The 23,229-nt window shown below is 43.3% G+C and overlaps 1 protein-coding gene across 1 annotated transcript in view; it reads right to left on the bottom strand.

The window, feature by feature from the left end:
- Positions 1–23,229, bottom strand: part of LOC147108756 (DNA (cytosine-5)-methyltransferase 3A-like) — a 289,893-nt gene that overhangs the window by 31,882 nt on the left and 234,782 nt on the right. The window contains exons 18-19 of the mRNA XM_086005535.1: positions 6,530–6,678; positions 4,826–4,911 (exon numbers count right to left, since the gene is read on the bottom strand). Of these exons, the coding sequence (XP_085861661.1) occupies positions 4,826–4,911; positions 6,530–6,678 (235 nt within the window). The remainder of the gene's footprint in view (positions 1–4,825; positions 4,912–6,529; positions 6,679–23,229) is intronic.

The following is a 23,229-nucleotide window of genomic DNA, read 5'->3' as shown; positions in this document are numbered from 1 at the left end:
GAAACTCGATTTACACTCGATGTAACTTACGCATGAGTTTCCGCGATCTTTTGTGCTGGTTCACCCGATTTCACCTGGAATGCGCTGCTAAAACTAGTGCAAACCAGCAGAAACTCTACCCCAATGCATTTAATGGTGCCCTGTCACAATGCTGCCAATACACCTAATAGATAATTAAAATTTGGAAAATACATGTCAATCAGTCTCAAAACTAGCAGAGCTATTAGTCTGACATATTCTTGTGGCTCTGTACAAAATGTAGGAATTTTTAAGATCAAAAGAGGCCAATAAGTTTAAAAGGCTAGTCCCTTTTCGTTAACCCCAGCTACCCAGCTTCTCAAGTGTATTTCTCAGATTTTTCTCCCGAAGCAAAAAAATTGCTTCTTGAACCCAGTTATACTGTCTACTCCAATGGCTTTACCCGAGAAATTATTTCACAATTCTATTACCCTGTGGTGAAAATGACTGCCTGACTTCCCTCCTTACTCCCAATTTCCTCATTCTTAAACTTATGATCCCTGGTAGTTTTGTCAATTCGCTTCATAAATTTGAAAACTTCAATTAGGTCACTTCAAAGAACACAAACTCAACTTCCTCAGTCTTTTCTAGTAACTTAAATTACTGAAACCTGCAATCACTCTTGTTACTTACTTAGAGGAAGTAATAGGCCAGATGGAGTGAGACTAATGTGATTCCCTGTTCCCCCCCAAAAGTCTCTCCTCGTAGCTCAAAGCAAACAAATCAACCTCCCCACCACCTCAAACCATCAGTTTTGTCATATTCCCATTTCATTATTTTGCTAATAGAATGAGAAATATGAATTATTCAGATACAGCATTCTCAGTTGCTGGACTGTGCTGTAAATGATACACTGCAAGCAGTGCTGTACCAAGTGATGGATGAGCAGCTCATGTTGCTGCATGTGATCTGGATGAACCAGCGAGGATGTTTTATAACATCGTACCCTGGTAATTGAAACCAAGACCAATTCTGTGAAATGTTCAATAACACTTTAACTAATCAATGTGACGGCTGAGGTTTAGATTTTATATAATTAGAATTAACATTACTTTTACTTCATATAAAGGAGAGGATGTTAATGCGAGCTCCGGGCATAAGAAAAATTCTGCTGTTTTTCATTAACAAACTGGAATTTAAACAGCAGTCCTCTGAAAGTCTTCAGGGGGAAAAAATACATTTGTGGCCAAAAACAGGTACACATGGGGCACAGGGATCGAACCCTTTGCTTGAATGAATAGGCGCAAGGCGCACCTAATATTGGGCCACCGGCCTCATTGTCGTGGAACCGGCGAACTGCGGACACCTAATCCCCAGGCAGCTCGCCGGAGAAGAGGCCTCGAAGATTGGGCCGTTGCTACACTAGCAGTGGCCCTCAAGTAAGTCCTTAGAGGGGACCGGGATAGGGGGAGCATGAAGGTGGTAGATTACCCTGATTATCTCAACAATGAGTTTAAAATAATTTTGAAATTATTCAGTATTGCCAACACCAGTAATTTACTAAAGTTTTTTTTCCAATGCTCATGATTCACATGGGAGGTTTGAGAATACAGTTATGGCTTCAGCTACTGCAACATCATCTTCTCCTTGAGGGCCTGACAAGAGTTTCCCTAAGTGGACTCTGACCTTACAATCTTTGCTGTACTGAGTCAACATAACCAAGAGCTAACAATTACCTTGCTTTAATAATAATAGTGTAACTTATGTAGGATTTCTATCAATGCTGGACCAATTTTGTGCAGGTTAAAATGATCAAATTTATTTACAATTAGCTAATTTAAAGAAACAATGTTATAAACAGATACTATATAGGACAAGAAATAATTTAGAATACACGCAACTATAAAAGAGTCCATTGTTCTCTCAACTCTTTGTGCCATTTCAAGAGCTTGTCAGAGTCTCTTGCAATACTTAAGCCACCAATTTATAAAGTTTAATGAATCTGAACATATATTGGCCACTGCCAGAACTGTGGAACACTAAACGATTCTTTTGTGTTATATACCTTTAATTAATTTGAAATATAAACACTTGCCCATAGCAGCCAACTTTGATGAGCTTAAGATCAGATACAATTGATTAGGAGGTTGGTTAGCTAATTGACGCATAGCTATATTGATCCCAGGAAATCATAAAACAATGTGCTAGAGTGAAAGGCTAATGTCATGTCAGTTGCAAATCACATTCCTGTCTGAAGAACCTGCTGGTTATACAGTAATACAACCATTAGTATTTTAGGCATATTACGGCCATCAAGGACAGCCTTGATCTTAACTAATTTTTGATCAAAGAATTCCTTGCTTACGAGATAGACAAATAAGGCAAGTGAAATCCATCTAGAACCAGGATACAACATTTTTTAAAGATACAGGAGACTTTGGTTTATCTGGAGGTTGTATGTCCGGAAACCTCGATCTACCGGCAGAAATCAGGAGCTGTTTTGTTAGGTTTTTTTTCTTCTCGTGGCTTTTTTTTTCCAACAGTCAGGCTCTGGAAAGTCTCTCTGAAGCTGTTGCTAAGCTACAGAGACGCTTCCAAGGTACGGGCCGACTGTTTAGAAGCTGTTGCTAAGCAACAGTGTTTGTTGTCAGATACGGAGATGAAAACCTCCGTACGCTTCAACATTAACGCTGGTATGTCCGGCAGTTTTGATAGATCGGCAACAGCTCGGTCCCGTCGGTGCCAGATATAACAAAGTTTCCTGTAGCCTAACAAGGTAAAATTCAATTTTTATTACACACAGCCTGCTATATGTTTACATTTCCCATGTGAATAGTGAGTATGAAAGGATCTTCCACAAATCAAGGGATACATGAGCGAATTGTGAGTGTCGGCATTGCTGATTATACCAGGACATGTCTTTTTTTGTAATACATATATTATGAAGTTTGGGGGAGGGGGGGGGGCAGTTATTGAGATTTGAGGCGGTTTTCCTGCCAAGTGACTGCAAACCAGACATTGACAGCCAGTGCGCTCCAGTCATTGATCTCAATGATGCTCACACTGAAGGATTATCGATTGTGATATCAATATGTTCTTACGTTGAGTATATTCAAGACAGAGAGCGATAGATTTTTGAATATTAAGGTAATCAAGGGATATGGGGATAGTGCAGGAAAGTGGAGATGAGGTAGATGATCAGCCATGATCTTATTGAATGGCAGAGCAGGCTCGAAGGGCCAAATGGCCTACTCCTGCTCCTATTTCTTATTGCAAGTTGCTTATCAGTGAGTTCCATAGTCAGAATAGTTTTCTTTTTTTTGATAGGGGCTAATGCTGGGACGTGGAAAAAAACTGCCACTTTGCACATCCAGTGTCTGGATCAAGCACTTCCAGATCAGGTTCTACATGAACAACAAGCAAACAAAAGCTCCTTTGACTCTACCCCAACAATGTGCCTTAATCCTGACCTCAGAAGAACACTGCCTATTACACTGGTGTGAGTAGTTTCATTTCCCCCTCAGGCCATCACTTTGACTTCTCTGCCATTTCACATAAGGATCGTTATAGGTGACAGAGAAAAAAAACTTGCCTCCCATCAATTAGAGCTGGATTAATACTCAGGTCCCAGAGGTGAAAGGACACTGTGGTGAGTATCTATCATAGGTTAACCAAAATTTAAAAAATAAGTAATAAGTATACATTTAAGGTTAGAGAGTCCTATTAACAATATTAGCAGATAAATAATTAACACATTCGTATGAAGTTCCTCTTGCCACTATCTTAGTGGAGGTATAACCCATTTATTTTAAACAGATTAACACCTCTGTTGAAATAGTACACAGAGAGGAGAAATTCCCCTCGAGCCCCGTTTGGGGCACTAAATCAGAAAAGCTGGAAAAGTTAGTGCCAAGCACTAACCTCTTCCAGCCTCTCTGAAATTCCCATGTTTTGCTCCAAGAGGGAAGTGGAGTGCTAAATCAAGCACTCCGCTTCCTTCTTGGAGCGCAAGAGGAGGGGAAGTTCGCGACCTGGGGCGATGTGCTCAGCAGCGCCATGAGTGGCCAAGCGTGGCATGTCCACGTTGCAGGGGTTCTTCCCTGAATTAAAGGGAAGGGCCCCATGTTGCAAACTCTGCAGTTTTTTTTAAACTTACCTGGAACACCGGGGAGTGGGGGGTGCCACGCGATCAACCGAGTGCCGGGCTGACTGATCACGGTACAGACCCCATGTCCGGAGGCACAAAAAAAAAAACGTTTTAAAAAATCCGACTTTTTTCAGGCGGCTGGCCACCTCACCTTTAACTTCCGCCCTGTTAGCAGCCGGCCACTCTGCTTGCGTTCTCTGCAGCAGTCGCTGCCATCGCTCAGCGCTGTTGCAGGGGGCCAAGGGGAATTTTTGCGCCAGGGCGCTACGCCCGGAGATGACATCACGATCTCCGGGTGCATGAGATCAGGGCGAAACCCAGTAGCGCCGCCGCTAACCTCCTGCGGAATTTGGCAGGAGGCGCGGTCAGTGCTGCGCCCGGGTGAAAAGGCCTTTGCGCCCCATTAGTGCCCCCACAGGAGGCGCAAAGGAGGGGAATTTCTCCCCCAGACTGTCGTATGACAGATTAAGCATTCATCCACTAATACTGCCAATAGTAATTTCCAGCCTTTAGTTCACTAGCATTCAAATGAATGTTTGACCAACAGTTCCACCTGCAGGAAGCCGTAATAATATTACACTTTAATACAACCAGTACAAAGTTATTAGTACATTATTTTACTTTAGTATATACGCAAAGTATTTGATATCAAACTAAGTAACTGAATTACTGGCTATACAAAATTCAAAAATACTTTATAAGAACAGAAACACATCTAACCTGTTCATTCCTGGTAAGTTTCCCCAAAAATAGCGAGCTCTATGCGCTGCCGATACATCTATTGCATCAATCATAATTGGGTTACACTGTAATAGAGAAAAAGAGGGAAAATGTTATTGTTGGGGCAACTAAAGGCGGGAACAGATGATTTACAAGTGCTGATTTTCCTTATTGGAATACCCCGTAGTAATGCTCTTTTCTGGGACATTCTGATGAGGAAAAAGGGCTGGAGACTCATTATGCCCGTTTGTGTATGATGTGCATTTCTGGGATGGAATGAGCAGGAGCAAGAAGATCCCACTTGAAAGAGGCACTTGCATTTAACTTTTATTCATCAAATAACACAGAAACACCTTAGTGCCTTCCATGTCATTTACCACCATTAATGTTGATCATAAGGAGGAGGATTTTAATGGCCATATAAACTTGGCATTAGCAGTTGTAAGGCCGCACATTAGGTGGAAAGGCCATTAAAAGGGTAAGGAAGAAATCTAATTTCTGTTGCAATTCTTGTTGGGTATAATGAAAAACTAGCAATTACATTATTTTAGGCAGCTGGGCTGTACTGTGTGTGAACAGTGGATTTATAAGACAATAGCAAAATAGTGCGGATGCTGGAAATCTGAAATAACAACAGAAAACGCTGGAAAAACTCAGCAGGCCAGGCAGCATCCGTGGAGAGAGAAACAGAGTCAACGCTTCAGGTCGAAGACTGACTGCTGCCTGGCCTGCTGAGTTTTTCCAGCATTTTATGTAGTTATTTAAGTGGATTTATAAGGTTGTTTTGTAGGGTCTAATGTCAGCTTCCACTATTCCCCTTTGCACAGTATTGTTCTTCTCAGGCCTCCACAATACTTGAGTTACTTAGAGGAAGAGACAAAGGATGAGGAAGAACATTTGCAGCCAAACAGCAGGGCAGGTACGATGTTGCTAGTGGCTATGAAGATGACAGCCGCCTTGAATTGTATTGCCTCAGGCTCTCTCAGGGGCCATTAGTAGCATTAGTCAGTCTTGAGCATTGCTGCATAAAACAGGTGGGTGATGTATTGTTTCCTCGATTTCATCATTTTTCCCTTGGGCAAGAGTGAGCAATGGGTGAGAGCAGTAGTTTTTTTTCCTAATGACAGGTTTTGCCGAAGTCCAGGGTGTCATTGATAGCACAGATATAGCTCCACGTGCTCCAGTCAATAGCATTACCCTATACATGAACTGCAAATATTTTTTAGAAGCAGCAAATTCCTGTTCCCATCACTACAGTAATCAAGCAAGTCCATTTAAAAAAAAAGCTGGCAGAGTAATCCCTTACCTTAAAAATAGCTGTTTCACATGTAAATAGTTTTTTACGACCCACAAACCAGGCATGCAACTTATTACTTAAGATTTTGCTGCCCAGTGTAATAATCATGATTGCAACCTTTGCATTGGATTTTGCTGTATATTCAAACAATGCAGTTTTCCCCTTTTACACATGTAGTGAAAATTGTAAATGAGCACATAAATGCAAATCAGAGCCAATTGCACCCATTTTAAATTTATTTTTGCCCATGCACACAGCAAGGGGTAATTCAGTCAATGGTATTTTTGTATACTTTCTTCATTAATAAGAGAGCCATAAACAACATGTTATATTGCACAGTGTTATAGTGAGAATTACCATAATGAATGAAATTGAGAACAGGTGGGAAACAATAGTTTAAATACTACCTCCAAGAATCGTGAAATGTCCCTTTTATCATTGACGCCCATGGCTACAACATTTTCAAATAACCAGAAGAAAGGCCTGTCTTCCCACTCCTTTGGTCTGGTGTCATGAAGTAGTCGGTAGAATTCAAAGAAGAGTCTTCCTGTGCCCTCTGCAACAAAGCACAGCAAAGCCATGGTGATGAATCACATATTCATGAGGCTGATTTCACCAGCCTGCAATTTTCCACTCTTCATTAGCACCCAATCAATGGGCACAAGAACATCTATGCTTGCATAGGAACTGCACCAATCTGGATTCTGAGTAGGGGTTCTTGCAAAGCAATTCAAGGCACTGGATTTTTTCCAATATCCTGGTTACATGCATTCTTCATGTCAAGAGGGCTGTTCTAAATGGGTTAGGGAAGAGAAATTCAAAGCAGAGTTCTGGTTCCTGATTGCTGTCCTGTAATCCCTGCCGGTATTATGTATATGTGGACATTGGGCAGACAGGGTCAGGCTCAGCTTCTCTCCACAGATGATGTGCCTGCTGACACTCACCATCAAGGCTCACACATAAATAACGGCCACATGTAACTGGAGAACACCATGCAATATTATCCCAGCCTTCAGTTGAGGGGGGGTGCGGGGTGAGAGGGGAGAGATGGAGACAGAGTACATGAATTATAGGAATCTATCGTTTTTGGTACAAAAGTACCAACTATTGGCCTACCTAACTTTCCACCTTGCTTGAACTGGTAAATACTCATTAGTCATGGTACTTTTATTTAAATGACTTGACTGCTGGAAACCAACTGACAAAGCATCGGTAGAATTGTTGGTGCAGTTTTCCGCCATTTGTCTGCAAGTTGATGAATTTTTACGCAATGATTCTGCAAACGACCATTTGTAGACATATTGCAGAAAAGTGCATTTTAGCAAAAGCTTTGTGAATCAGAGTCTTCTACCTTGCAACATTGGATTAGATATTTGGCAATTATGGACGGGCACAAGAATTAATCTTTGTGAATCTGTGAGACATCAAAAATGTTAGGTTTGCCAATGAGGGTTATTAATATACTGACAACAATGAAGGTTATTAATATACTGACAACTAAAACAGGGGTTTCTAGTTACAAAATAAAATATTAACAAAGTTCATCAATACGAGCCATCAATTATTAATGATGAGGAAATTTATTCCACTTACATACTAGTGTCTAGATTCTGCCAAATTATTTGAGCTGCACCAATATAACTACTGCAGACTTTGGCTAGCTCTGTAACTCTGAAAACTGTAGGGTAGAAATTACTACAGCGTATTAGGTAATTAATCATACAAACTCTTAACATATCAAATTCTTCTCTTTCCTACTTTAAAATAAATGTGTTAATGCCTCTTCAAAAGAAGAATTTGATACAGTTGCATAGCATTCATATAATAACATCGCTGATTGTAATTTCTATTGTTGTGTTATTATACCAGATCATTTATTAAAAGTGGCATGTGGGGAACAAAACTTTGAACCAGCCACAGTGAGCAGCATGGTTGAGTCAACCAGCTGCTGAATAATCTATGACAACATTATTAATTTCATTGGGTTTAGTGTAGAGATGCATTACCATTACAGCAACAAAAGCAAAAACCCCGGAGTAAAAAGTGCCCAATGTAAAAATCCTAGGAGAATCGTTTTGCTCAGTTGAAAAGTTTTAGCAGAAAACGTGTTCATATTCATTGTGATCACTTAAAAAGATGGGAAAATTCAATTGTATTTACCTAAAGCAATTAAAAGAAATGAATTAACTATTGCTGTGCATTGCCAATACATTTCCTGAGGCTGTTTATACATTCCTGCTAAGTGATTAGAATTATTGCTTTAAATGTAGCATTAACAAAATGTTGCTAGATAAATATTTTGGTAATTCTAAACTGATTTTAGTTTCTTTTTTAACCAAAAACAGAAAGGGTTCCAAAAATAGAATGCAACACAATTAATTACCTTTTCTTTTCGTTTTAAGCGCCCCTTCTATTTTCCTTCTTTCCCGTTTTCTTGCTCATCAGGATAAATCTTCCAATTGCACACTTGTGGCATAGAGCCTCACCCGCTGAGAGCGCCTATTGCAGAGTTGCAACTTCATGATATGCATTTCTGACAGGCAATACGCTTTGTTCCAGGAGTGTGCAATTGGAAAATCTACCCTACTTACTTCACGCATTTCAGTTTTTTACATTACATCTTTCCTTTGTTTAATCTTTACACTTTTCTCTCTGTAGTTTTCCCTTTACCTCCAACAATTAACTTTCCAGTCGTGTTTTAGTTTTTTCTCTTTCTCCTGGTTATTTTCTCTTATTCTCTTCTCGTCTTATTATTTGTGTAAACATTTTTTTCTTTCAGCTAACGGACTTTGAGGTGTTGGTCACAGGTTGTCTGGGATTTGAAGCAAAGTTTTGATGTTTAGCTGCTAACCTGGCTTGACTTTTTAAGCCCACTGCTCTGGTGTTGCTCATGGGGAAGTTGTCAAAAGGGGCATACATATTCTGAGGTTAATTATAAGTCAGTTACTGTTGGATGTTGCTCTACACTGATAGTTGTTCGGTTCCTATCCTTGGATGCCAGAATATCGGAAGGTCAGAAAAACCAGTAGGAAATGACTGTCTTTCTTTCTCTCGCTGAACACAGTTGGAACCTGATAACTGGGACAATCTTTAATTACCTATTTAAAGAAACATTGTTGCCTGTTGAAAGATAATTTAGAAGCTATGTAAAGAGAAGCATTTTGCAATCACATGACTGCAGTTTGAAAGGCACAGACATGATGGGCCAAACGGCCACCTTCTGTGCCGTAAATTTCTATGATTCAATGAAAAGGTCACAGGAAAATACACTGGAAATTGTGCTGGAAACGTGTGTTATGTGAGCAAGTTAGACTGAGATTTGATTAAAAATAAAATCATCAGTTCAGCTCAAAATCCAAGCAAGACCATACCAACGGAGAAGCAATGTGCTATGTGTTCTACTCTACAAGGTCACTTAAAAACCTTCTTAAATGTTGTATTACACTTTCCAGGCTATACTGGTAGAATATTTGGTTGCCACTGGAGTGCTGGAAGGGATGTGTGGAGACTGGTCCCATTTTTCACACATTCTAAGTAAGCCTGAAGGTTGAATGTCTGCTGGGAGGCAACTGAAAAATCAAGCAAATGACTGATACTAAATTCTGTTGAGCTGACAGGTTTGCTGATTACAGACCTAATGTATCTACCCAGGAGCAATTCTTGGATTTTTAGCTGTACATACCAGTACTGTGGTAGTGGACAGTTACCTCACAGACAGCCTGGATAAAAATGCTTTGGGAGGTAGCTCAATCAGAGACAATGATGCACGCTCATGAGCTCCACTCAAATGTCACCTACATTATGTGCTTAAGTCCTGTACCTGGGGTTGAACGTACAACCTCTGACACAGAAACCAAGCTGGCTGGATGTGATTCTAAAAGTGTTGACATTATTTTCCAAACTTGCCTGCAACACAGCTTATTTCAGGCACAGAACTGGAATATTTTACAATCCTAATTATCTGGTCTAGGCCAGTGCTCTGGTTCATTCTTGTTGATGTATTTCACACATTTGTCAGCTTCTCTTAGTGATAGTACTCTTGCCCGAGTAAGAAGGTTGTGGGTTGAAGCCTGTGAATTATGGTAAATAGTAAACCGAGCACTGGGCTTTGTACTAACATTCATAACATCTGCATCTCACACTGAGTAAATGGGGGTCACTGTTAATACTGAAAAGGGAGATTATGAATATGAAGTGTCATTTCATTACAGGAAGAATTCTGGACTAATACTTTCCAACCTGCAATCATTAGGAACTCCCAATATTTTCAGTGTTTCACAGATGTCCAATTCAGGTACATTAACATTAATATTGCATCAATATGTACCTAAAATGATAAATTCCATCCTCATATACATTGTAAGCTAGTGAGGAGGGGTAGTCTTTTGTGAATGATTTTCTAATATATAAAATAACAGAATTGAGGATGGCATGATGCATATTGCATTGGAGCAAGAATAGGTGGCATCGCCGAGGGCTTGACACAAGTTCAGATATCCAGTCTACCAAATTGCTGATCGTATCTACAGTACCACGAAGCAAGCAAGTGCTACCCTGCAGAACAAACAGAAAGCTACTGGGAGAATCATCACTAGGGTGTATTCATGCAGCTCCTTCAAGCAACATTGGCTAATACCTGGTGTCTACGGGCATTTTTGGCTGTAAAGAGATCAGGAGAGGAAAAAAATTTAGAGAACATAGCTTGGAAAAAGAAAATGTGAATCAGTATTTACCTGACGGTTCCAGAATCTCCAAAACGGGCAGTAAAATCTTGGGATACACTGAAACAGTACTGATTGCTGAAAACCTTGGAGGAAGTGCAGGCTCTCAGTACCGAAGCCTCGTGATACAATATGGTGTAGCTGAGGAAGTTAAGCCTTTCAACACATACGAGTGAGAAAGAAAGGGAGACATCAGAAAATGGAGAAACACAGACACACAAAGAAAGGGAGCCATCTAGAAAAAGAGATAAAGGGAGAGAATGATAAAGGCAGGCATCAAGGATGAACGGAAGCAGATCAAACATTATCTGAGAAAGAGAATTTCTAAGCTGAAGGCTGAAAGATTCCAGGCCAAAGACAGACACAAAACAGCAGATGCACACATCATAGAGAACGTGGGATAAGATAAATCAGAATTCAAAAGAACTAAGATTCAGATTATAAATAAAGGAGGGAGCAAGAAATCATCAGCAGCTACAAACACTCTACAGCACATACAATATACAACCTTATTGTATTGTACTTAAATAATTTTTAAATGATTATTTTTACAAGAGAGATTTTTCAGAATACACTCTTAGGACAGGAAGGGGTAAACGAAAAATGACTTCTTATACTCGTGAAAATTATGTCAATTTTGGATGACATCTTCACACACTAGGGCTGCGATTTTGCCGGCGCTCAGCGGACCCGATTGGTGGAGGGTCAGCTGTGAAATTTAAAATGAGTGACAGCGGGTTGGAACCCACTGTCAAAACGCGCACACCTGCATTTCCTGATGTCGGGTCTACGAGCGCTGAGCAAACCCGACAGGCAGCGGCGGGAGTGGCAATTAAAATCATTAGTGGCTTGTTTACAGCCACTTAACAATGCTTTTCCCCCCAGCTTTTTAACTTTCACAGGTCTCCCACCAGTTTCCGCTGTGCCTAGACCTAGTCAGTGAAGCTGAGGCAGGAGGTCAGTGGCCATTGAATCAGCTGATGAGTTGACAGCTTAAAATGTCAACTCAAAGCTCCCAACTGATTCAGATATCTTCCCTTAAGCACTAGAATCTCTAAACTGCATTTCCACTACAGATTCAGAATGCTGCAAGTCTTTACACAAGTCTCCATGCAGTCTGACACCTCTCCCACCATTGACAGATCGCTTCTGTCATCTCTACTTCACCTGCCATCTATTCTATCAGCATGGGTGCACTTTACACTCTTTCACCTTAGTCCTCAGAATCTGACCACAATCAGCCCCAACACCAGCAGCACCAACAACCACACCAACCTTCTCCGTGATCAACTGATGCTGCACAGGACAGAGGGCATCAGCACTCGACCACATTGCTGCCCGGGACGCCAGGGATGGCCTCAGCATGGCCACATTTACTTCACTTGATGCTGTATATCCTGGCTGCCCCACACCAACAACATAAAGCATCCCTACAATGCCCAAGCCGTTCCTTTCACACTCATCAGCATTGCGGGGGGTACTGTTATGTCTCACCATTCACTGCAACTCATTAAGCCACTTCCAAAGGTGCACACAAGTCTGTCCAAGAATGCAAAGTGTTGAAAATAAAGATTTCAATGTTTGACAGCACATTAACAGAAACTTCACGTGAACATTGGCTAAAACACACAAGTGCATACCCTTGTGTGTTGTTAGTTGGTATGATTGGACTAGGATGAGGGCGAGTGTGAGGGGTGGCTAGAGAGATGGGGAAGTGATAATATAGATAGAGAGGGATGGTTGGAGGTACAAGGTAAGTTGGTGTGAGTAAGGATGTGTAGGGTATGGAAGGCAGAGTGATGGGGATGTGATGAGTGGGACAGCAGGATGAGGTTGAGTGTGGCTTTGCAGTAACGTTTTCTGATCTACTGAGATCATTGAAAGGTTTGCGCCATTGCAGCCTGGTCCTCCTGACGACATCCCTGCTTCTGCCCTCCTGTGCAATGTGCAATCAAGCTGCGTTGGTCTCCTGGGGAGGTCTCCTCCGCCCATGAGAAGGGAAGAGAACCTCCCTGCTTGCTGTGACTCCCTCCATAAGCATATGGAGGGAGTCATGGGATAGCCTGGGTGTAGCTTTGCACCTCTGCAGTGCTAGTCAGTGTTTGCAGCACCTCAATGTTGCAGAGCACTGACAGCACAAATGTCAAAGTAAATTTGTGCATGTTCCCTTTAAGGAAACCGGCTGATAACGCATCATAAATGACGCCATCAGACCCTCTTCCTCCACTTGGTCGGGAAACTCACTGGGCGGGCTTAACAAGCCCAATCAGGGGAAAGTAATGTCGGTGGCCAGGATGGAGCCAAGACCGGGGCTGAGACCCATCACAGACGTCACCCGCCTTGTGTAGTGTATGTACTTTGCAGAAGGAACTATATTCTGCAGCCCCTGTATACTGCAGTACCAGTAGTGACCACCCCTGTATATAAGCCTGTGTAGTAACTTTTGCATAATAGTTCCAGTTTGTCTCCACTCAGTAAAGACCTGTTATAACCAACTCCTGCAGTCCGTGTCTCAATTACACACGGACATAATACTGGCGACGAGCAGATCCGAACTTACCTACAGTCTGCACCACCTCATGGGGATCCATCCCTGAAGCGAAGTTGTCAGAGGTCGAGGCCAGAAGGAAGAAAGAAAAAAAAAAATAAATAAATAAAACAAACAGAAGAAACGGGCGTCGACCGTGGGCAACCGCCTCTGATTCATCAGAGTTGAAGATTTGCAGGAGAGGCTGTCGAGAGCGGGGCTTGGTTATCCTGTCGATGGTGTTCCAGCTAATTGGGCTGGTGGCAGGTAGTACACTGATCCTTCCTGGGCTGCGGCGGGCTAGAGCTCGATCGGGTGGCTTTTCAACGGGGCCGAGCAGCGTTGTCGGGAAGAGGCGAGAGAGAGAGAGGTTGGAGCACACAGGGCGCGGCCGGTGCTACGAAGCCGGGCAGCGTACAGACCCGAGAAGAGGGAGAAAAGTGTCCCACAGGGTTGCTCCGACGACGAGGAAATAAAAGAAATTAGAAGCGCAGAAAGCCGCGAGGAGCTGCAGTTTGCCACGGGAACCGCGGAGAGCGGCGTTAGCAGCAGCGCGGGGGGAAGTGCGCGAAGACCATAGGGCGTTGCCATCAAGGCATAAAACGCCAGCAACAGCGCTAGCAGCAGCAGGGAAGACGGAAAGCGCGGGAGGCGCCATTTTGTTAAATCGGGGAAGAAGGCAAAGCGTGGGAGGCGCCATCTTAGATTTCCAAGATGCCGAAGACTGGCAATATCACTGCCTTCGATAATGCAATAGAAGACTGGACCACGTATGTGGAAAGAGTCGAAGTATATTGCGAGGCAAACGAAGTAGCCGATGAGAAAAAGGCATCGGTACTACTAAACTTAATGGGCGTAAGAACGTACGGCCTATTGCGGAACCTGATTACTCCAGCCAAACCGATGCCGAAGAGTTTTAACGAAATTGTTGATATCCTACAGGAACACCTAAATCCTACACCGCTGCTGATAGCAGAAAGATTTAAATTCCACAGGAGAAATCAGCATAAAGATGAGAGCAATGCTGATTACCTTACTGAACTACGCAAGCTATCAAAGCACTGCCAGTTCGGAGCAGGACTGGCAGATACCCTACGGGACAAATTTGTCTGTGGACTCCTGAGTGAAGGAACCCAGAAGAGGTTACTCTCAGAGAAAGAGCTGACGCTAGATAAGGCTTTCAGCGTGGCAGTATCGTACGAAGCAGCAGCAAGGGGAGCTGCGGAAATACAGCAAAAGCCACAGGAATACGGCACCCACGAAATGACACGGGGATTTGAAAAATGTTATCGCTGCGGCAGAACAACCCATGACCAGAAGGACTGCTGGTCCAAGGACAAAATATGCAGGCAATGCGGAAAGATGGGACACATTGCACGAGTTTGCAGGTCTGGGAAGAAGACTAACGACAACAAAAAGGCTACTAAGGAACAGTACAGGAAAGTACAAAAGATGACGGACAGTAGTTCCGAAGACCAGATGAGCGATAGTGAATCCGGGAACAAGAGACTAAGCTGTCTCAAACTTCACAACGTAATCGCAAAAGAGGATCACCGAACCATTTGGGTCACCCTCACGATAGCAGGGTCCCAAGTCAAAATGGAATTGGATACAGTATCAGCCCTGACCGTCATGAATCGACGAGACTACAAGCGGCTATTCTCACACATACCCTTGAAAGAGACATCCATTGTCTTGAAGACGTATACGGGGCAAAAAGTATACCCCAGAGGGAAAATAAGGGTGCCTGTCGAATACAACGGCAAGGAAATACAGAAATTGTATCTGTACATACTGCAAGATGGTGGACCACCGTTATTGGGACATGAATGGATCAGAAAGATAAGTTTAGACTGGCACTCCATTCAGGCACTGACGGTGGCTGGTAAAAAGGATGACGACGTCACTCCTGGACGATTGTCAAAAATCTTAGCTGACGCCAAAGAGGTATTTCAACAAGAACTGGGAACTCTTAAAGGCGTAACCGCCTCAATGAAAATAGAAGAGAATGCAATTCCCAAGTTTTTCAAAGCAAGACCGGTACCATATGCAATTCGCCCAGCCGTCGAGGCAGAGTTGGAGAATCTGGAGAATGCAGGCGTGTTATCTAAGGTAGACTGGAGCGAGTGGGCGACACCCATCGTTCCTGTCATGAAGAAAACGTTAAACAATAAGTCTGAGGAGCCAAGGAAAGTTCGCATCTGTGGGGACTTCAAGGTGACGGTGAACCCAGTCCTTCACACAGTACAATATCCTCTCCCGAGGATAGAAGATATTTTCGCCTCACTATCTGGAGGGAAGCGTTTTACAAAAATTGACCTAGCACAAGCATATTTGCAGATGGAGGTTGAAGAATCCTCTAGGAAGTATCTCATGATAAACACTCACAAAGGTCTTTACCAGTATAATCGACTGGTATTCAGAGTAGCATCAGCTCCGGCGATATGGCAAAGAGCGATGGAACAAGTCCTGCAAGGGATTCCGGGGACTCAGTGTTACTTGGACGACATCCTTGTAACAGGTGAAGATGACAGTGAACACCTTAACAACCTAGAGCAGGTGCTCACTGGACTAAGAGAACATGGGCTACGAGCCAACCGCCCCAAGTGCGAGTTTTTTAAGAAACAGATATCGTATTGTGGCCACGTGATTGATGAAGAGGGGTTACATAAGTCCCCTGACAAAATTGAAGCAGCAGTTAAGGCTCCAGCGCCTGAAAATGTGTCGCAACTGAGGTCATTCCTCGGATTGGTGAATTACTACCATAAGTTTTTGCCGAATTTGTCCACAATTCTGCACCCACTGAACGCCCTACTACAAACTGGAGTAGCATGGAAATGGAGCGATGAATGTAAGCGGGCCTTTCAGAAGAGTAAAGACCTAATCACTTCAACAGAAGTATTGGCTCACTACAACCCATCACTACCGATAAGACTGGCGTGTGATGCGTCTTCCTACGGCGTTGGAGCGGTACTGTCACATAAATCCCTTGATGGTTCAGAGAGACCGATAGCTTTTGCGTCACGCTCGTTAACTTCAGCCGAGCGTAACTACGCCCAGATTGACAGAGAGGCCATCAGCCTGGTGTGGGGGGTGAAGAAGTTCAATCACTACCTGCACGGTCAGAAATTTACTCTACTAACTGATCATCAACCTCTTGTCTCCATTTTCAACCCTCAGAAGGGCATCCCGATAATACATAGATACATAGATACATAGAAGATAGGAGCAGGAGTAGGCCATTCGGCCCTTCGTGCCTGCTCCGCCATTCGATGAGATCATGGCTGATCCTTTAATTCAGTATCCCGTCCCCGCCTTCTCTCCGTAACCCTTAACCCCTTTTGCCCGTAGAAATATATCTAATTCCCTCTTAAATATATTTAATGAGCTGGCGTACACTGCCCTCTGTGGCAATGAGTTCCACAGGTTCACCACTCTCTGAGTGAAGAAATTCCCCCTCATCTCTGTCCTAAATGGTTTAGCCCTTATCCTTAAATTATGTCCTCTAGTTCTGTTCTCACCCGCCAAGGGAAACATTCCTTCTGCATCCAGTCTGTCTAGACCTGTCAGAATTTTATACACTTCTATGAGGTCCCCTCTCAATCTTCTAAACTCCAGTGTGTACATCCCTAAACTACATAGTCTCTCCTCATAGGTCATTCCCGCCATTCCTGGTATCAGCCTGGTGAATCGCCGCTGCACCCCCTCCATGGCAAGAACATCCTTCCTCAGATGAGGCGACCAAAACTGTACACAGTACTCGAGGTGTGGTCTCACCAGTGCCCTGTACAGCTGCAGCAAGGTATCCCTGTTCCTGTATTCTAACCCTTTTGCTATGAAGGCCAGCATACCGTTTGCCTTCTTGACCGCCTGTTGCACCTGCATGCTCGCCTTCAGTGACTGGTGTACAAGAACACCCAGGTCTCTCTGTACTTCCCCCTCTCCCAATCTATTGCCATTTAAATAATAATTTGCCCTCCCGTTCCTGCACCCAAGGTGGATAACTTCGCACTTGTCCACATTATAGTGCATCTGCCATTTATCCGCCCAATCGCCCAGTCTGTCCAAATCGCTCTGGAGCTTCCTGGTCTCTTCCTCTGAGCCCACCCCCCCTCCTAGTTTAGTGTCGTCTGCAAATTTGGAAATGCTGCATCCGACTCCCTGATCCAGGTCATTAATGTAAATTGTGAACAGCTGGGGGCCCAGGACAGATCCCTGTGGTACCCCACTTGTTACTGCCTGCCATTCAGAAAATGAGCCGTTTATTCCAACTCTCTGTTTTCTATCTGACAGCCAGTTCCCTATCCACGCCAAAACTTTCCCCTTTATCCCATGAGCCTCAATTTTCCATGCTAATCTTTTATGTGGGACCTTATCGAAGGCCTTTTGGAAGTCCAGGTACACCACATCTACTGGCTCTCCCCCATCTATTCTACCAGTTACTCCCTCAAAAAATTCCAATAGATTAGTCAAGCACGATTTACCCTTTGTAAATCCATGTTGACTCTGTCCTATCCTGTCCCCATTTGCTAAGTGCTCCGCTATTTCATCCTTAATGATGGACTCCAGCATTTTGCCCACAACTGATGTAAGGCTTACAGGTCTGTAATTACCTGCTTTTTCCCTACCCCCCTTTTTGAATAGTGGGGTAACGTTAGCTACCCTCCAATCCATCGGCACTGTTCCCGAGTCTAATGAATTCTGAAAAATCATCCTTAGTGCATCCGCTATCTCTAGGGCCACCTCCTTCAGTACCCTAGGATGCATGTTATCAGGCCCTGGGGATTTGTCCACCTTCAATCCCTTTAGCTTCCTTAACACCATATCCTTAGAGATATTGATTTGCGTCAGTTCCTCCTTTGCCAATGTCCCTATTTTTCCCGATATCCCAGGGAGGTTTTTTGTGTCTTCCTTCGTAAAGACTGACCCAAAGTATGCATTTAGTTGATCTGCCATTTCCTTATTTCCCATTATATATTCCCCCGTATCTGACTGCAATGGACCAACTTTGGTTTTCACCAGTCTTTTCCTTTTGATATATTTATAAAAGCTTTTGGAGTTAGTTTTTATATTTTCCGCCAGCTTGTTTTCGTAAGCTATTTTGCCCCTCTTGATCATGCCCTTTGCCCTCCTTTGCTCTATCTTAAACTGTTCCCAATCTTCCGCTCTGGCGCTTTTTTTGGCTATTTTATACGCCCTATCTTTGGATTTTATGCTGTCTCTAATTTCCCCTGTTATCCACGGTTGAGTCACCTTTTTAGATTTCCTTTTATGCCAGATTGGTATAAACAATTTTTGCAATTTTGTCATTCTATCTTTAAATGTTTGCCATTGTTTATCTACCTCCAGTCCTCCCAGGAACGTTGTCCAATCAGACCTACTCAGTTCCCGTCTCATGGCATCATAATTCCCCTTGTTTAAATTCAGGACCTTAGTCTCTGAGTCAATTTCTTCGCTCTCCATTTCGAGTGAGAAATCGATCATGTTATGATCGCTCTGACCCAAGGGTCCCCGTACAACAAGATTACTGATTAGTCCCTTCTCATTGCACAGTACCCAGTCCAATATAGCCTGTTCCCGAGTTGGTTCCTCGACATATTGATCCAGATAACCATCCCTTAAACACTCAAGGAATTCCTCCTCCTCATTATTTTTACTGATTAGGCTAGTCCAATCTATATGTAAGTTAAAGTCACCTATGATGACAGCTGTGCTCTTATTGCACGCTTCTCTAATTTCCCTCGTGATGCCCTCCCTAACCTCTATTTTACTATTTGGAGGCCTATATACCACTCCTATTAATGTTTTTCGCCCCTCGCTATTTCTTAGCTCCACCCATATAGATTCTGTATTAACTGAGTTAATATCCTTCTTTTCAATTGCATTTATCCCCTCTTTTACTAGCAATGCTACCCCTCCTCCCTTTCTTTTTTGTCGATCCTTCCTAAATACTGAATACCCCTGTATGTTAAGCTCCCAGCCCTGCTCACCCTGCAACCATGTTTCCGTAATCCCAATTAGATCATAATTATTAACCTCTATTTCCACAGCTAATTCATCTACCTTGTTCCTGATGCTTCTCGCATTAAGGTATAAAACCCTCAGGCTTTTTTTATGCTCACATTTTTTATGAATTAGTTTGGCCCTTTGTTTTTTGTTCCTCACCCTTTTACCATTTATTTCTGTCTGCCTTTCACTTTCCTCTATTTCACTACATAGGTTTCTAGCCCCCTGCCATACTAGTTTAAATGCTCCCGAACTGCTTTATCAAAAATTACCCCGAGAACATCAGTTCCATCTCTGCACAGGTGTAGACCGTCCCTTTTGTATAGGTCACACCTACCACAAAACTGGTTCCAATGCCTCAAAAATTTAAAACCCTCCCTCTTACACCACTGCTCAAGCCACGTATTTAGCCTAACTATCCTGTTCTCTGTACTCTTACTAGCACGTGGCACTGGTAGTAATCCAGAGATTACTACCTTCGAGGTCCTACAGAGGTGGTCCCTTTTCCTAGGGGCACACCAATATGACATCGAGTACAAAGGAACTAAACAGCATGGGAATGCTGATGGATTGTCGCGCCTACCGTTGCCGACGGTGGAAGAAGCACCTGCAGTGGATCCAGTGGAGATATTCCACTCGACCATAGTCGAATGTCTCCCTGTGACGAATGCAAACATGGAAAAGGAAACACGAAATGACCCAACACTCTCCTGGGTCTATGATTTAACGGTGAAGGGATGGCCAGCACATGGCGAACCACTGTTGCCAGCATTCTCGCCGAGAAGAGAACAGCTGTCAGTGTGCAGAGGAACCTTGATGTGTGGATCCAGAGTAGTAATTCCACCCAAATTGAAGGATAGAGTGCTCAATGAGCTTCATGAGGGTCATCTGGGAGGGGTAAAAATGAAGAACTTAGCCAGAGCGTTTGTGTGGTGGCCGGGAATCGATAGAGAAATCGAAGAGATGACCAAGAGCTGTACAGGATGCCAGAAGGTCCAAAACGCCCCACCACAAGCCCCTCTACATCCATGGGAGTGGCCCTCATCTCCATGGCAAAGGGTGCACATTGATTTTGCTGGTCCATTTATGGACTCGATGTTTTTAATTGCGGTGGATGCACAAAGTGGCCAGAGGTAATAAAAATTTCCTCAACCACCAAAGAAAAAACTATCACAGTCTTACGAACCATATTCGCCAGGAATGGGCTGCCTGAACAGATTTGCTCCGACAATGGACCACAGTTTGTGTCTGAAGAGTTCCGGAGGTTCTTAAAGAACAATGGTGTTAAGCATTACACATCCGCCCCATATCATCCAGCCACCAATGGATTGGCGGAGAGGTTCGTTCAAACATTCAAGAAGGCTATCAAGGCAATGTGTAATGAAGACATACCCCTACAACACAAGGTGGACAACTTCTTGTTTGCCTACCGGAATGCGACACATGCGGTTACCAACCAAACTCCAGCCATGATGTTCTTCAATCGAAGACTACGATGCCGCTTGGATTTGGTTAAGCCAAACATCAGAAGAGATGTGGAGAACAGGCAGTTTCAGAATATGAATGAAAGGCCGACCAGGAGTTTTAAGATAGGTCAACCAGTTTTGGCCCGGGACTACCGCACAGAGAAATGGCAGCCAGGAATGATCTGTACACGGCAAGGACCTCTAATGTATACCGTGGACGTTGGAGAGAGCATTGTAAGACGCCATGCTGACCAGATTCTAGAGTCACTGGAAAACGTCAATTCCACACCACGATCCGATACACCTGGTGATGAAACCGAAGTACCAATTGCATCTACCTCAGAATCGGTGATATTGGAAGCAGACGAACCAAACAACGACGTTGATCCCGAATCAACTTTGCCAGAAGAACCCGATACCCCAAAGAGGCGTTATCCAGACAGAATCAGGAAGCCTCCTCAAAGACTGAACTTATAATTGCTTAACTTCAGCTAATGTATCGATCAACTGTAATTGTAAATATGTTATTTAATTATTAATCGAATGTTATGTACTGTTTAGCTAAAAGGGGAGGAATTGTAGTGTATGTACTTTGCAGAAGGAACTATATTCTGCAGCCCCTGCATACTGCAGTACCAGTAGTGACCACCCCTGTATATAAGCCTGTGTAATAACTTTTGCATAGTAGTTCCAGTTTGTCTCCACTCAGTAAAGACCTGTTATAACCAACTCCTGCAGTCCGTGTCTCAATTACACACGGACATAATACCTTGGACCCACCGAGGTAAGGAAAATCACGGCCTTAATATTCACACTCCTAGTCAGCACTAAAGTGCCCCCCAACCCATGGAGCACTGATGCTGTAAAGAGAGTCATGGATGGGCCACATACACAAATTGCATGCAAACAGCAAAGAAACAAACAATGATATGGAGTCCACTGAAGATAGACTCAAATGGGGGCAAAACCTACTTCCATTCATCACAAGAATCAAGTAGAACTATGTTTGAAAAATTCTTGTTTGACAGCTAAAGCTTTGGACCATTATCTTAATCCTCAGGTATTAAAGGTCAAATTCTTGCTATCGTTTCTGTGCCATTACAGAACTACATTATTCAAATAATTGAATGAACAAGCTCTCCACAGCCGCACATATGTCTTTAAAAGGTAATAATAGTGTGTGAGGTGGAGTAGGATGGGAGTTCTTTTAGACCAAAGCAATCTCCCCACAAAGGTTGTAACAAAAACCACTCTCAATATCGGCAACTGTTATGCTGCATAACACTGAAGAGGAACAATGGAACTGTCAAAAATAGCAGCCTAATGTCAAGCTGTTCAAACCCTATTTTCAGTAACAGTTGGTGCATTGGCCTTTTTTTTTACCCGTGGATGTCCTTCCACACTTTAAATCCTCAATAAACGGTATTTACAAAATGACCTACTGACATCTAGTGATAAAAAGCAAATTGTGCATCAACTTTTTCATTACACTTTAAATGGGGAAACCTACAGAACAACAGTGGGGAGTATTCAAAGAAGTATTTGGTACGATACCAAACCAATACATCCCACCAAAAGGCAAAGACTCAACTTGTGTAGTTAAGTAACCATGGTCAACAAATGAGATAAGAGATAGTATCAAGTTTAGGTTATGTCTGACTAATCTAGCTGAATTGTTTGAGGAGGTCACTAACATGGTGGATATGGATGTTGTCTGTGGACTTCCAGAAGGTTCCGCAATAGATTAATAGCAAAAATGAGAGCACACGGATTTGAAGATACCCTTGCGACAAGGGTCATATTGGTTGGGAGACAGGAGAGAGAGAGAGAGAGAGAGAGAAAGCAGAGGTAATGGGCTTGATTTTAACTCAGCCGTCAGGCGGGCTTTGAGGCGTGTGAGGGGTTAAAATCGGAAAACCTGGGGGTCGGGAACCCCCCCCCCGCCTGGTTCCCGACACCTAGCCATTTTAACCCAGGCGTGTCTGATGGTCCCGAATCAGTCCCGCCTGCAACAGGCGGGTCTGGTCTTTAGGGCCCTTAAACAGCACTCATTGGCCTTTATAATCCCATTTTAACAGGCCCTTGCCTGTTTAACTCTTTTCCCACGTAAAACACGCCTGGTGGGGATCACGCCTGTGAAACCTGGCGTGAGCACTATTGGCTTGCTGACTATCAGCTGCAGGTCAACCATTAAAGAGGAGATTTGATCAGTCATCATTTGCAGGTGCAGGACTTTGTTGTCTCAGGCCTGGGGCAACTTTTACCAGGCTTAACCACACCTCTGGAAGGTTGGAGCCTCACACACTTCTCCAGTGTGACCTCCTGCAAAACCCCTCTCGCCAGCCTCACTCAGCGCTTCCTCAACTGAGGCATCCACCAGAAGCATG

Source organism: Somniosus microcephalus, chromosome 13 (genome assembly GCF_052327205.1).
Source record: "Somniosus microcephalus isolate GS21.2 chromosome 13, FLI_Smic_1.0, whole genome shotgun sequence".
In the NCBI taxonomy this organism is placed as follows: Eukaryota; Metazoa; Chordata; class Chondrichthyes; order Squaliformes; family Somniosidae; genus Somniosus; species Somniosus microcephalus.
This window is presented reverse-complemented; position numbering and strand designations above follow the sequence as displayed.